This window comes from Stegostoma tigrinum, chromosome 4 (genome assembly GCF_030684315.1).
Source record: "Stegostoma tigrinum isolate sSteTig4 chromosome 4, sSteTig4.hap1, whole genome shotgun sequence".
Classification (NCBI taxonomy): domain Eukaryota; kingdom Metazoa; phylum Chordata; class Chondrichthyes; order Orectolobiformes; family Stegostomatidae; genus Stegostoma; species Stegostoma tigrinum.
The window spans coordinates 63,675,769-63,691,667 of NC_081357.1; the positions used below are offsets into that span (position 1 = coordinate 63,675,769).

Here is a 15,899-nt window from a genome sequence, read left to right on the forward strand (position 1 = left end):
CCTTCTCCCAGCTTACAGCAGAAACTGAAGTGTGAGGATCCAATACAGAAAGTCTTACAGTGCTGCTCTGAGGTAACAGATGAAGCTCCTGCATGACTACTTGGAACCAGCGGACTGGTCCGTATTCAAGAACTCAGCAGCCAACCTAACTGAGTGTGCCACTGCTGTCACAGACTCCATCAGTAAGTGTGTAGAAGGCAGCATGCCAAATAAGTTAATCCAAGTGTTCCCAAACTGGAAACCATGGATGAACCAGATGATCCACTCCCAACTGAAGCCCAGATCTGAGATGTTCAAGTCAGGTGACCCTGACCAATAGAGGAATTCTAGGTGCAATCTTTGCAACGCCATCAGGGATGTCAAGAGACAATACGAGACTAACATAGAATCCCAGACTTCCCGCACAAACACACGTTGACTACGGCAAGGCTTACACGAAGTAATGGGCTACAAAGTGAAGCTGAGTAGAATCACTAATAACAGTTCATCCCTGGTTGATCAGCTCAATGCATTCTATGCTCTTTCTGAAGGTTAGTGAAATGGTATCACTGGCCCTGACAGCCTTTGGTGCACCTGTGCCCATAGTCACTGTCACAGCTCTCAGATTGGCCTTCTCTAGGGTGAACCTCTGGAAAATGACTAGCCAAGACTGAAGTCCCTGGCCATCCCCTTAGATCCTGCATGGACTAGCTTGCAGGAGTATTTGCAGACATCTTTAACCTCTCCTTACTACGATGTGAGGTTCTGACTGGTGGCTCTGCCATCCATCTTTGTGAAGTGCTTTAAGAGGTTAATAATAGCACACATCAACTCCAGTCTCCCAGATTGCCTTGATCAATTACAATTTGCCTAATTTTACAATAGGTCCATGGCAGACGCCATCTCCCTGGCCCTACCCTCACCCCTCAATGATCTGATTAATAAGGACACCCACGTCAATCTCCTATGCATTGAATTTAACTCTGTCTTCAACACCATAATTCCACAAAATCCATCTTCAAACTCCAAGACCTAGGACTCTGCTACCCCCTCTGCAACTGGATCCTTGACTTCCTGACCCACAGACCACAATCAGTAAGGATAGGCAACAACACCTCCTCCACAAGAATCCTCAACGCTTGTGTCCTGCAAGGCTGCATACTCAGCATCTTACTACATTCCTTATACACTCATGACTAAGTGGCCAAGTTCACCTCTAACCCCATTTACAAATTTTCTGATGGCGGCACTATAGTGTGTTGGATGTCAAACAGCACGAGGACACAGTATGGGAAGGAGAAAAGAGAGCTTTGTGGTGTGGTGTGAAGATAACAGTCTAATCCTCATTGTCAACAAAATTAAGGAGCTCATAATTGACTTCAGGAAGGGGAGTGGAGGACACACTCCTATCTGTATCAATGGTGCTGACATAGAGCTGGTTGACAGCTTCAAGTTCCTAGGAGTAAATATCACCAATGATCTAATCGAGGTTCATCCACATTGATGCTACAGTTCAGGAGGCACATCAATGTCTCTCCTTGCTCAGAAGGCAAAGGAAATTCCACAAAGATTCTTACCAATTTTTATAGATGCACCATAGGAAGCACCCTATCCAGCTATTAGTCTACTGTACTTAAGGTATAATTTGTCTGGTTAGCATATGAAACAATACTTTTTACTGTATCTCAGTACATATGGCAATAGTAAGAAATCAAATTAGGTGATGTGATTTCAGTTTTACCTCCCCACTGGTTCTGGAAACTGAAAGTTCTGTTTTTTTTAAATAGTTAGCATTACTTTTTTCCAGCAGCCAGCAGCAAAAGAATGATATAACCCCTATGAAGCTTACATAATGCAGTTGTTTTATTACTGTCTTTTTAAGAGATTATTTTAACATGATTGTCTCACATTATGTGATGCTATGGGAAGGACAAGATTTGTAAAATAGAGATCAATCTTTGTTGATGCTTTCAAAACTGTTTCATGCATGTGCACTTTATAACGTTTTGCATACACAATTTCATAAAATTTTGCTTTTTAACATCAGGTGACTAGTTCCTAAAATATTACACAATTTGGCCCTCAACAGAATTCACTAGATGTACAGCTTGAAATAGAGTGGTTCATTGTCAAATTTATTTTACACTATCTGAAGCTGTTCACTACCATTTTCTTCTTGCTTCTCTCCTTCTAGTTATATTTTACCAGATACCAGTAAGAAGAGCAGACAGAAGACCCGAATAGTAAAGAAAAGCCTTAATCCAATCTATAACCATACTATGGTGTACGATGGATTTAGGCTGGATGAAATAATGGAGGCTTGTGCAGAACTATCCATCTGGGACCATGAAACCTTCACTAATCAGTTTCTTGGAGGAATTCGCCTGAATCTAGGCACAGGTATTGAAAGTTTGAATTGTAATTGTGTCTGCAATTTACAGAAAATAGTTTGTAATGCTTGAAGATATAGATTTAGATCCTGACATGCAGAGATGATGGGAAATATACTGTAACAACTCAATTATTGCTTTATTCTAAATATGTTTTAAAATGCACTATGATGCAGCTGAGGTAGAAATAACTGCACTACCTATTCTGTTGTGTAGCCAGTGAGAGTTACAGCTTTTAAAAAGCAGTTTTCTTTTGGGGAACATTTTTAATTCATGGTTGCATTGCAGCTCATTGTTGCTTGGCACAAACTATGGTAAGTCCCAATTTCCCATTAATGACTTCACTACAGGATTGCAAAATGTGGATGTAACATAATGTTTGTCATTTGTATATATCATTATCTTTTTAAAAAATTCAGGCTAAATATAGGCCCAGATCTTTTGTGTCTTTGGATGTTTGGAGACCAGATATAACCCCAAAAATATGCATTGGGAATCCTCAGGAGCTCCTAACAGTGACTATGGGAATTGATTGGGAAGGTTAAACTTCAACTAGACAATTCCCAGGAACTTAGATGAGCAGAATTGGAGACTTGAGAGAGATCAGACTTAATTACCTGCACAGTTGTTCAGAAAGGTTAGATCAGACAAAACCATGCTGAATTCCTGGATAACTACACAACTAATGCTGCCCACCTCCCACCACAGTTCCCCAATTCACCCTCTGATTCCCCAACACAGAATCCCTCCCCTACCAAACTTCTTGATTTCTCTCTTTGATTCTCAACTCCCTCCTGACACTCTGACATCCCCCATAACCCCCAAATCTTTCCCCCATCACTTTGATTCTCCGAATTCCACAACATGACCTCATCACCCTACCTACCTGGCAGTTCTCTTCACAGATGCTGCCAGACCTGCTGAGTATTTTCAGCAATTTCTGATTTTGTTTATTGCATTTGCATACCACCCAGCACCACCCACAACATAATGCCTGCTCTCAGATCAGCTCTCATATTTTAGCCGACTTGCCTGCTTCTTTTTTATTCATTTATGGTATGTGGCATCGTTAGCTGGGCCAGCATTTATTGTCCATTCCTTGTTGCCCTTAAGAGAGAAGTGGTGAGCTCTGTTAGTGAACTGCTGCAGTTCATATTCTGCAGATAGACCCACAATGCTGTTAGGAAGGGAGTTCTAGAATTTTTACCCAGCGGCACTGAAGAAATAGTGTAATCTGCTTCAATGCATTACTTTCTGTACAGGGGAAAACATAATTCTCGTGCCTCTACATAGGATGCATCATGTCTTTCAGCTTGCTTTATCAGTGATCTCCTATTTGGAAACTACCCACTTCAGTCTTTTAGACACAGTTTTCTAAGCATAGAGGGAGAATCAGGCACCTTATCACAGTAGGGAGAACTGAAAAATGAAGTGCATGGATATGTCACTTTATGACACTGTGGTACATCAAAATCACTGCTACAAAGAATCATTTGCATAGGGACTTCAGTCAAAGTTTGTCCAGTTCCAGTAGTCAGCAATCTGCAGAGGTATGGTAGTTATTTCCACAACGAGACAAAAAGGAAGGATTGAGTGCAATGGAAGAGCAGCTAGTGGTAATGCATAAACATGAGAAGTGGTGAGGTGACAGCAGTAAGTGTGCAGGAAGCAGAGGGTTAGCTGTTTGGCAGGATAAGGTAATTGACACCCATTGAATGGACATGATACATGCAACAGTGGGAAGCGTAGTCCATGAGCCTTGGTGTGACGTGTGCTGTAACAAATTTGAGTGAGTGGCAGCGCTATGACTGTTAAGAATCATTTACCTTGTACAACACAGACAACCACTGACCTTTTTCCTGAACTGTTAGGTATTCCTTTTAACTCAGGACACAATACTGAGTTGGTTTGCTATCGTGGTCTAGACTGCGTCTGGTGGAATGGCCTCCTGCGGCAGGTACTAGGATAGAGGATAGCTCTCCTCTCCATCATCCAACTCACTGGCACTTCCAGGTCCCAGTCTGCAGAGTGGATTGAGCTGTCCTTTGTGGGCCATGTCCTTAGAGATAATGTTTGAGCACCTTTGTGAGGGGGAGGGGTGGTTCCTGGCTTGCACCATTTGAAGTACTGAGCAATTAGTACCATCAGCATGAACACTGCAAGGTTCTAGCAGTGACAAGCACTTCCACCTTATCTATTGAATGATACCATAAGAAACTGAGGAACTCAGTAGCATAAATGATAAGATGAAGAAAGGAAGATTGCAAAAGATAAGTCACAATGAGTCATGGTGGAACAAGCAGTATGAATCTCACTTGATAAAACATTTTAATTGAAAATGGGCCAATTTAATCATAGTTCTCTAGTTAACTAAATTGCTCTGTCTGACTTTGTCCTCATTTGAATGAATGATATCTGCCCTGGGGAATAAATTCCAAGGTCAAGTCTTAGACCAGATAGAAAGAAAATCATTCCTGTCTGCCACAGCATTGTCTTGCAGCAATCTTGGATCAGCTCTCAGGAACAAAAACAGAAGTTGCTGGAAAAGCTCAGCAGGTCTGGCAGCAACTGTGAATGAAAATCGGAGTTAACATTTTGGGTCCAGTGACCCTTCCTCAGATTCGTTCTACTGCATGAAGGAGACCATTTATACTTCTCACAGCTATCTCTGCAGTAAAGCTGTCAATGAAAGATAAATTATGGTCAGTTTGTTCTGCAAATAACCCACCAGGAAGATTGTTCAGTTGTCCAAAATCATTCTATTTGGGACATTTACAAAAAGCAATAAGGAGATTTTCATCCTGATTGTCATATTACCTATGACCCCAGTGGTGAAAGAATGATCTTCTAACCCTTTAAATCTCAGTCTCATTTTTCTTATAATATACTATGATTGTAACACAGAAAATTTTGTTGGTTGACCACATAAGCTTTTTGTAACTTCAATAATAAAAATGCTATTGACACTTCATAACTGATTTTAACTTTACAAAGTATGAAGACTATTGGATCGCATTTTTTTTGCCTCAATAGCTCTATTATAAATAAAACTAATAACATTTCTGGTTGCATGCATAAAAAAAGGACGAATTTCTTGAAGGAACTAAAAAAGGTCATTTTTATTTGTAAAATGAAAAACTGCTGCAGAAGCATTGTTGATGGGGAGTTGCAAAATTAGATCTTTAAAATAAATGGGAGGTACAATTTGGCACCACACTGACAAGCACTTTTCAATCCCAAGAACCTGCTCAAATTGAGTGGTTTCAGTAAATGTGCTTTTCTGAGATGTTTGTGACGATTTCAGTTAAAAAAAAATTGATACTGGTCAATCATTGTTCAAGATTGCAATACAATATTATTTAGAATTTCATCGTAGCTATGTCACATAAATTGACAATTAGGCTCAACTAATTTATGCCAATTTTTATACCCTAAAGTGCCACCTCCATTCTAATTACATCCTCCTTCCTGCCCTTTAACCCTTTCTCACTTATTTTTTGCAACAAGCATCTCCTTGCACACATCAATCTGCTTCACCCACTCCTTGTGAGGAAGTTCACCTTCCAACTATTTGTAATACTTCATCTCCTCAAGAACCCATAGATGTGCTTCATTTTTATTAAACTGCGACAGTGAGGATTATATGTTAAATTTCCAACTGGTATTCATTTTTAAAAAAGCTTATTTGTGATTCATTGATTCTTTTACAGGTAGTAGTTATGGTCATCATGTGGATTGGATGGACTCAAATGAAGAAGAAGCTGCTGTCTGGATGGACATGATATCCAAACCTAATCAGTGGGTGGAAGCAGTACTGCCTCTTAGGTCTTCTATGACAAAAAGGAAGTGATGAGTGATTTTTCAGTTAATGCTTCCTCTGACTTTAAGTGTTTAAATATAACTTTCATAATTTGCTAGTCAAGAAAAATGAAATAAAATGTGCTGTTTTCATTTAATGTCTATACTTTAAGGGGTGATGGGTTCCACAGACAGGCTGAAGTTCAGAAGAATTGTAGTGAAGAGGAGTGTTTGAAGAATGATAAAAAATACTTGGTGCTTACATAAATTAGTATGCTTCTGAAGACCAAAGTCGGAAGAAAACTAGACATGAAAATTGAAGAGTTTAAAAAACACATTTAGGTATCGAAAAGCAAAGAACTGTAAAGTCATAGGGATGAAAAGTGGTGGGCAGTTATTTTTTCTTTGAATTACAATACTGAAATTTGGAATATGTTGAAACTGCGTGTGCTCATTGAAGTGTTAATGAAATACAAATAAAATATTAAACAGATTGAACAAGCACATATCATTTACTTTGAGGCTAAATGTAATCAACAAATATTTTGGCAAGCATTTTATCCAAACTCTGTTAAGCCTTTTATTGAATTAAAACTTGGTTGTGAATATATTTTCCAACTTAAAACCTGATTCCATCTCTTGTTTTTATTATAGTAGATTTTTGATTGAGCAAGCAATTCATATTGAGTAAAAAATGAGTGCACCTAAAGTTTCCTCAATCAAAATCAAACCAAAATTTAAAGCAAATCTGAAAGCTCAAATTTCAAAATAAATTGTATTTCAAAGTTATTGCATGTAAAATGGTTTTAAATGTTTTATTCTGCAAGAGCAGCCATGCTGAATAAACCTGACGGATTCAACTTTTGAAAGGGTGATTCAGTAATTTTTTTTAAAGTAGAAAGAAATATAAATACAGCTACTGATTAAATAATGAAGCCACAAGCCTCCATGATTTAAAACTGTGCAGGAATCAAACAAAATTATATAATATCTTAGACAATCTATGTTTATTCTAGAATATAAATTAAACATGAATTAGCAGATAAATTGCCATCGATCATAAACTGTAAATTACACATCAATAGCACATACAAGTAAGACACTCATGAATTGGCTCAGTAGTCCATTCATATCCTGGTGATCACACTCAGTCACAAAGTCCTTCAAAGCTCATTCAGAAAGTCAGGAGGTATGGGATACAGGGTGATTTGGCTGTCTGGATTCAGAATTAGTTGGCTGACAGGAGGCAGAGAGTGGTTGTAGATGGTAAGTATTCTGCCTGGAGGTCAGTGCTGAGTGGTGTCCCGCAGGGCTCTGTTCTTGGGCCTCTGCTCTTTGTAGTTTTTATAAATGACTTGGATGAGGAGGTTGAGGGGTGGGTTTGTATGCTTGCTGATGATAGCAAGGTTGGAGGTGCCGTTGATAGTATCGAGGGCTATTGCAGGCTTTAGCGAGACATTGACAGTATGCAGAGCTGGGCTGAGAAATGGCAGATGGAGTTCAACCTGGATAAATGCGAGGTGATGCATTTTGGAAGGTTGAACTTAAATGCTGAATATAAGATTAAAGGCAGGATTCTCGGCAGTGTGGAGGAACAGCGGGATCTTGGGGTTCAAGTGCATAGCTCCCTCAAAGTTGCCACCCAAGTGGATAAGGTTGTTAAGAAAGCATATGGTGTTTTGGCTTTCATTAACAGGGGGATCGAATTTAAGAGCCGCGAGGTTATGCTGCAGCTCTGCAAAACCCTGGTGAGACCACGCTTGGAATATTGTGTCCAGTTCTGGTCGCCCTATTATAGGAAAGATGTGGAGGCTTTGGAGAGGGTGCAAAGGAGGTTTACCAGGATGCTGCCTGGACTGGAGGGCTTGTCTTACGAGGAGAGGTTGTCTGAGCTCAGACTTTTCTCTCTGGAGAGAAGGAGGAAGAGAGGTGACCTGATCGAGGTGTACAAGGTAATGAGAGGCATGGATAGAGTCGATAGCCAGAGACTTTTCCCCAGGGCAGGATTGTCTGCCATGAGGGGTCATAGTTTTAAGGTGTTAGGAGGAAGGTATAGAGGAGACATCAGAGGGAGGTTCTTCATCCAGAGAGTTGTGAGCGCATGGAATACTTTGCCAGTGGTAGTCGTGGAAGTGGAGTCATTAGTGACATTTAAGCGACTGCTGGACATGCACATGGACAGCAGTGAATTGAGGGGAATGTAGGTTAGGTTATTTTAGTTTTGGATTAGGATTATTCCACGGCACAACATCGTGGGCCGAAGGGCCTATACTGTGCTGTACTTTTCTATGTTCTATGTTCTATGTTCTAAAGCTCTATCTTCCTCAGATCCTCCATTTCTGGAAGCTTCTTTGATGCCCAGTCAGCAGCATCACCCATCCAACCCAAGTCTTCAATGGCACACATCCTGCAGAATATCTTTGATGGATTTACCTCATCCAGACCGAGACACTGTTAGTCCAAAATAAAAGAATCAGCATTTCATGGGATACGAGACCATTATGTGCCTATTGTAGCCACACCACTTGCATACATACATCACTGGCATTAAAAGGCTTTAAGTGGTTTATTTAGATGTCGACTAGCTAAAACAGCTTCTTCTATTAATACAACCTTCAACCTCTCAAAAGAGGTAAGATAAGATGATATAAAATTAAATTTACATATTTCTCTGTAAGTTTATTAATGGAGAAACTACCATTTTGAAATTAGGGACGAAGTTAGTCCACAGCCCACACATTTCAAAAAATCAGTAGTATCTTCTGTGCTTCTTTTTCTCAAAGAGATAATAAACTTAGTTGGATTGTAGCTTTTCTCGGCAACATATAGCCTTGCCCCACATGTCTGAAATAGATAACTTTCACCTCGGTAAACACAAAACTTGACAAATTTGTCTACCAAATAATACACTTAAGTATTCCACATGCTCCTTCAAAATATTATGAAGGCCAAAATGTCATCAGTATTCACAATGCGCTTATGTAATCTAGTAACTACTTTAGGGGTGGGGTGTGGGGGCATATTGGTGATGGTTGTTGTCGGACTTTGAAAGGTAGCTTTGTGCTTTCTTTATTCCAAATGCAATAATCTTCCACTGGTATTGACTGTGGAGGGGTTTTTATGCAGGGAGGGTGTAAAGTGAGGTGCAGTATGGATTTACCAGAACAATACCTGGAATAGAAAGTCAATGGATGATTTGCCTGAAAATTTTAAGATATTAAAGAGGAATGAGATTCTATCTATCTCAGAGATAATGGGAACTGCAGATGCTGGAGAATCTCACTTGCTTTTGTTGGTTAGGGAGTTTAGGACCAGAAGGACTGGTCAAAAATCTCAGCCAAACCTTTCACTGTGAAATTAGGAAACACTTCCGTACGTGGCAGAAAATGGCAATTTAAATTAGATAAATTCTTCATTTAAAATATGAGGTTGAATGACATATGGTTACCAAACATATTTTGGAATGTGGGGCAAAGTTGAGTATATTGAATGGTATCATAGATTTACCTTGAATAATCTCATGGAGTGGCGGAACAGGGTTGAAAGACTGATGATGATGATAATAATAATAATAATAATAATAATAATAATAATAATAATACTTTGATAATAGGAGATCATGCCCATCAATGGACAGAATTGTAACATTTTCCTAAACTTAGAAACCTGATCTCCCAATAAAGTCTCACTCAATTTTAATACTTAATAGGAGTGGTAGCTGCTCATTAAATGGCAAGACTGGGTGTAGCTACCTTCTCCTGTTTCTTTCAGATATTCCCTGTATAATTACTACTATTATAAAAGTTATAGTCACAGGTATAGGAAGTTTTCCTGGCACTGCTACTGAAGTTGACATTACTCTGCTTGTACACAAATAATCCTAATACTTATGAGCTGCAGGTGGTATTTATGATGCTAATTTTATTCAGTTCTGCTCTGTCATATTTTGCACAGAGGATTTCTGAATGAAAATAACTTGTTTTATGCTATGCAGATGAAATTATCCAATAAGAGTAACTGAAAATTCTTAAGTGTTATGTATCATGGAGGGTTCTTTTGTCTTGTCACTCTCATCACTACCACAGATTGGGAGGCTGTCTTCCTCGTTTACTGCTAATCTACCAGAAATACAAGAACTCTAGATAAAATTCACTGGGCTGAAAAGTGCTGAAGGAAATCAGACAGATCCTGAATGACCAATGATGTAATAGAGACTTTTACTATTAATTAAACCTGCAGCTTTCTGGCAAATGTGAAGCCATACGTGGAAAACTTTAAAAATGACCTGCTGACATCTGTGAACTTCCACCAGATTTTGGATTCAATATCTTAATAGTATTCTCATCTATCAATAAATGCTAAAAATATCAATTTAAAGTTTTTATGAAACACAAGGAGCTCTTTGTTTTAAAATGTAATGACGATCACAAACTTGAATTAAACAATTAATAAATAAGTTGTCATATTTTAAATAACTGCTCTTCAAACACACAACCACTGAACTGTTGATTCACTCTAATATCTGGAAACTTATATGTAGGAAATTAAATAATTGGAAAAAATCTACCAACTGTAAAACATTGGTTTAAATCTTACATTTGTCATCTAACAAGAATTTCTCCAAACAAATAAAATGCTCAGCAAGACTTCTCAGAGATAGTAATAACTGCCAATGCCAGAGTCAGAGATAACAGTGTAGAGCTGGAGGAACACAGCAAGCCAGGCAGCATCAGAGCAGCAGGAAAGTTGATGCTTTGTGTCAGGACTCTTCTTCAGGAAAAAAGAACAGAAGGGCCCTGACCCGAAATGTCAACTTTCCTGCTCCTCTGATGTTGCCTGGCCTGCTGTGATCCTCCAGTTCCACACTGCATTTTCTCAGCAAAATGTCTTGCTGTATCTTACCAAACACATCTCATTAATTATCAACCCTGCAGCATTGCACGCCACTCACCTGATTCTTGTCTCCATTTTATGTGCTAATCCTAGAACAACTCATCACTCAGCAGATATCCCCTGAAAAGATAGAATAGAATCCCTACAGTGAAGAAAGAGGTCATTCAGCTCGTTATCTTAGAATCCTGACAGTGCAGAAACAGGCCCTTCAGCCCAACAAATCCACATCAACCTTCAGAGTATCCCACCCAGACACATCCCCCTAAATCTACACACCCCTGAATACTACGGGCAATTTAGCATGGCCAATAACCTACCCTGCACATCTTTGGATGATGGGAGGAAACCCATGCAGACACAGGGAGAATGTGCAAACTCCCCATAGACAGTCGCCTGAGGGTAGAATTGAACCCAGGCTCCTGGTGCTGTGAGGCTAATCCACCCAGGAGGCACAAACCCAGACACCACAGACAATTTACCATGGCTAATCCAGTTAACTTCCACGTCTTTGGCCTGTGGGAGGAAACCAGAGCACCCAGCGGAAACCTACGCAGACACGGGGAGAATGTGCAAACGCGACACAGAGTCACCTATATTTGAACCTGTGTTCCTGACACTGTGAGGTAGTAGTAATAACCACTGTGCCACCACGCTTTCCTAAAAACTAGCATCCCTTGTACCTTCTGATCTTTTTAAGGCAACCCAGACAGGTATAAGCAATCCATTATTGGCCCCCACACTGGAAGTGTAATGGCACAACATCAACAAAGCCGCGCTGCGAAACTGACATCTGACAGTTCCTTGTACACAAAAACCCCTTTATTCTAACACCATTATTGCTGTTTATCCAACATGCCAAAACTTACCTGTCATGGCTACATTCCCATCTAAACACCCTCACTATATCACTGATATTTCGTCTCCGATACTCACTGTAGACCCAGATGCTGTCATTGTCCCATAGGAAAACAACATATACACGCAAGCAATTAAACAATTCCAAAACGAGCTTTTATTTACCAGCAGCAAACACAAATAAAACTATTAGAGATTGCAATTTGTCCCCAGAACAGAACCCAAATGCTAGCATTATGATCAATGATTATTTTATATTCCATGACAGTCTCTGAACCCATTTCCCATCTATTAGAAGCAGATGTTAATGAAGTTCTGTCAGACTTTTAACATTCAACACAGCTCAACTCTGTTTTGGACAAAGACAGCTTTCTCCCCCTCAACATTCCTATCCTCCTCCTCAGAAGACTACTTCCATTCCCACATTTCCCAAGCATTCAGTACTTGGCCTTTTTGCCTGCTCCAATTGTGCAGTGCACAACATACCAGGATGATGTGGCACACTGTCCTGACTATACTCTAGGGTTCAGTCAAACTGCCCTAAGATGTGGAACTACTCATTCTGCATTCCTATTGTCCATCACAACCTTAGTTGTAGTATTGGTGGTACTGTATCTGTGCTCAGCATCAGTCAGCAGGTTGTTCAGTGATTGCATGAGCCATGGTTGCAGTGGGTAGCCCTTGTCAGCCCAGCAACCAGCACTGTAAAGAACCTGAACTCTCAAATGGGAAGGTATTCAAGAGTGCTCCAAGATTTCGGATGCATGGCAGTTGCAGTAGAGGGCACACACTTCCACAAATGGTGATCATGGATTATCTGAACATGAACCATAGGGGACCCCTTCCTATTGACCAATTCCACAGGAGTGTGATATGGCCCATTGAGTGCCATGTGTGTGCAGTCAATGGTACCCTGAACCTTGGATAGCCTAGTTAAGTTCCAAAATCCAACTATCCAGATTGCAGCATTGATCAAGCAATTGGGGAAACAAAGGGAACTAGTGTGACTTTCCACAGATGGCACTTCTCACTGTCCTGATGCATTTGTGGGAGACTGAGAGATCTCACACAGATCAACCCTCATTCCCTGGAAGGAAACGGTTGCATAGACAGTGGCCATTACCTTCAGAGCCATCAACAAAGAATGACCTCCCATCCCTGCAGCCATTAGATCCCTCTGTGACAGAACTATGGCAGATGCCATAATGTCTTGAGGGTCTGTAGCTACGAGCTCTCCATGAGCTGGGTGCTCCTCATGGCAGTGTATTCCAAACCAGAACCACTCACTGTGTGTAAAAAGTTAATTCATACCTTGTATTTACTTCATCTGCAAAACATTAAAGCTGCTATTTTGTTTCTAATCCTCTTACAAGCAGGAATAGTTCCTCCCTGTCTGTTCAGTTCCCTCAGAATTTTCTCCTGGCCTTCTCTTCTCAAAGTTACACAATCCAAGTCTTCTAATTTATCTTCAGAGGTGTAGACTCGCATCCCTGGGACCATTGTCATAAACTGTCTTCTGTATTTCTCAAATGCATTTAAATCCTTCTTAAAGCATGGCCCTCAGAACTGTATGCTATATTCCAGCTGAGGTCTAACTAATGTCCTATATAAGTTCAGAATATCCTCCTTGTACTTGTCTTCTCTATATCTCTATTAATGAAGCCCAGAATACTGTATGCTTTATGAGCTTCTCTACTTGTCCTTCCATCTTTAATGGTTTATACATACATATACACAGGTATCTCTGTGCTGCACATACTTTAGTATCTTTTTTTCTGGAAAGTTAAATTCTGCAGCATGACACTTTTGTCATCAACAGGTTTCCCATTGGGAAAATCAACCTGATTGGTGAGTGCTTGTTTCAGCAGATCACTAAGTTGGAGGGGTACTTTGACTCTGAAGCATGTTGCAGGACTAACTCTAACCTTATCCCATGCTCTCAGTGCTGAGATGAGGGATCTGATGACATACTCCATGTCCAATAAGTCACCTCTTTGTTCATTTTTCTGGCTAATCACTGCAGTATCACCCTCCTTGGCTCAGATATTGTTTTAAAATTACAAGCGCTTTATAGATTCAAAACGTTCTTGTTGATGCATATATTGCCTCTTGGTGTGTCTAAGCTCTACCCATATTGATTCCATTTCACTGGAGCTAAAGTCCTTCCTCACTATTGGTTTAATGTTCTCTTTAACCAACAGTGTTACCTCATTTCTTTTCATTTTTGTCTGTTTTATCTGAAAATTGAAAACCCCTGGGTGTTTAGTTCACATCCCTGGTCATCCTACAGCCATGCCTCCGCAATCTCAACTATATTGTATCTGTTAATATCTATTTGCATAGCTAATTATCTACTTTATTACAAATGCTCCCCACATTAATATACACGGCCTGAAGGCTTGTCTTTTTAACATTCTTAGTCCAGCTTGTATTATTTCATACAGCAGTCCTATTTGATTCTTGCAATTCAATTTACTATTCTTAAAAGGTGACTGCGCACTGATTTTCTTTTCAGACTGAATAGACCAAATCTCCTAACTTGTTAATTATAACTCAGTTCATAAAGGCACTGGAAAATCATGTGGCTATTCCCTAAAAATAATTAGACTTCCAAGAACTGAATACTACTTAAGCATGTTTATATAAACACTGTACAATTCAGACATGACTATGTATGATCCACTATTATTCTAAGACTGCAATTAAAGTCACCTTTCCATAAATTTGGCCCATAGTGTCTGTGCCAGCTCTCTCCAAGAGCAATTCAGCTTTTCCCATGTTCACACCCATGCCCCTCGAGCCTTGTAATGTTTTCTCTTTCTACAGGTGATGATCCAATTCCCTTTTAAAAGCCACAAGTGAGTCTTCACCACACTACCAGGTCCTGCATTCCAGATCCTGACCACTTGTTTCATTAAAAAGGTTTGTTCATGTCTTTTGTTTTTGAATTCCTTTTAATATTCACTTTTTCTCAACCTTTCCATAAATGGACTTCCAACCATGCAGTCTAGAACCTTCCTAATTTTTAACACTTCTATCAAAACTCCTCCCACCATTCTCTTATGTCAGGAAAACAACACTAGCTGCTCTGATCTATCCATAGAACCAAAGGTCCACATCTCTGCAACCATTCTGAAAAGTCTTATTTGTGTTGTCCAAAGACTTCACAAATCTTATCAAACTGAAGACCACAGAATTTGACACAATAGCATAGTCGAGGCTGCCCCAATGTTTGTGGGAGCCAACTTGGTTGAATAGCAAAGGATGCTGGGTACATTGGCTAAATGAAACTCTGATATCACAAAACCCATACACCAGACACAGTGTAAACACAGCAGCCGGGTGCTAATGACATGAGCATAATGTAAAAGGCAACAGTTAGTCTGCACAGAAACCCCCAACAACTTATCCACTAAACAAAGGGTAGCCCAGACAGAAAGGCACCGGGTCCTGCTACACAAAGAAACTTGACAGTAGCATGCCATCTAAATGATTGACTCTTGTTTCAAACTGTTATGTGCATCTCCCTGATTGGTCAGAACTACAGAAAGTTCCAGAAAACCGTCTCAAAGATATTAAAACAGTTCAGCTGCAGACCGCTCTCTTGGAACTGCTGTCAGAATCGTCTGAGGCCTTTTGAGGAAACCAGCATGGTAAGAAGCAGAAACCAGCTGACCGTCCATTTAGAAAGATGGAGAAAGCAGCTTTGCAGACCTAGGGATGGAGCCACACAGAGAGCGACTGAAAAATTTTGCAAGAAATTTAGGAAGTATTGTAACCACATTGGCCAATAGGATTGGGGCACTTTTTTTTACTCTTTTGTATCTCAAAATGGTGTTGGGTTGTGGCAACAGAAAACTTTTGACTGTATTTCCCTAGATGTGTATGACAATAAATCATTCATTCATTCAAATTCATTCTGGCTTCTCTCAATCCACACTTTGCTAGTTACAGCTAACTTTGCCCCAAGTTATCATTTTTAAA

General features: G+C 39.9%; 1 protein-coding gene across 4 annotated transcripts in view; it reads left to right on the top strand.

The window, feature by feature from the left end:
• LOC125452948 (synaptotagmin-like protein 2) overlaps window positions 1-10,584 on the top strand; it is a 236,612-nt gene extending 226,028 nt beyond the window's left edge. For all 4 annotated transcript variants that reach the window (XM_048531952.2, XM_048531951.2, XM_048531953.2 and 1 more), the window contains 2 exons: window positions 2,174-2,379; window positions 6,080-10,584. In XM_048531952.2, the coding sequence (XP_048387909.1) occupies window positions 2,174-2,379; window positions 6,080-6,219 (346 nt within the window). In that variant the 3' untranslated portion in view covers window positions 6,220-10,584. The remainder of the gene's footprint in view (window positions 1-2,173; window positions 2,380-6,079) is intronic.
• Window positions 10,585-15,899: the final 5,315 nt, after the last annotated feature.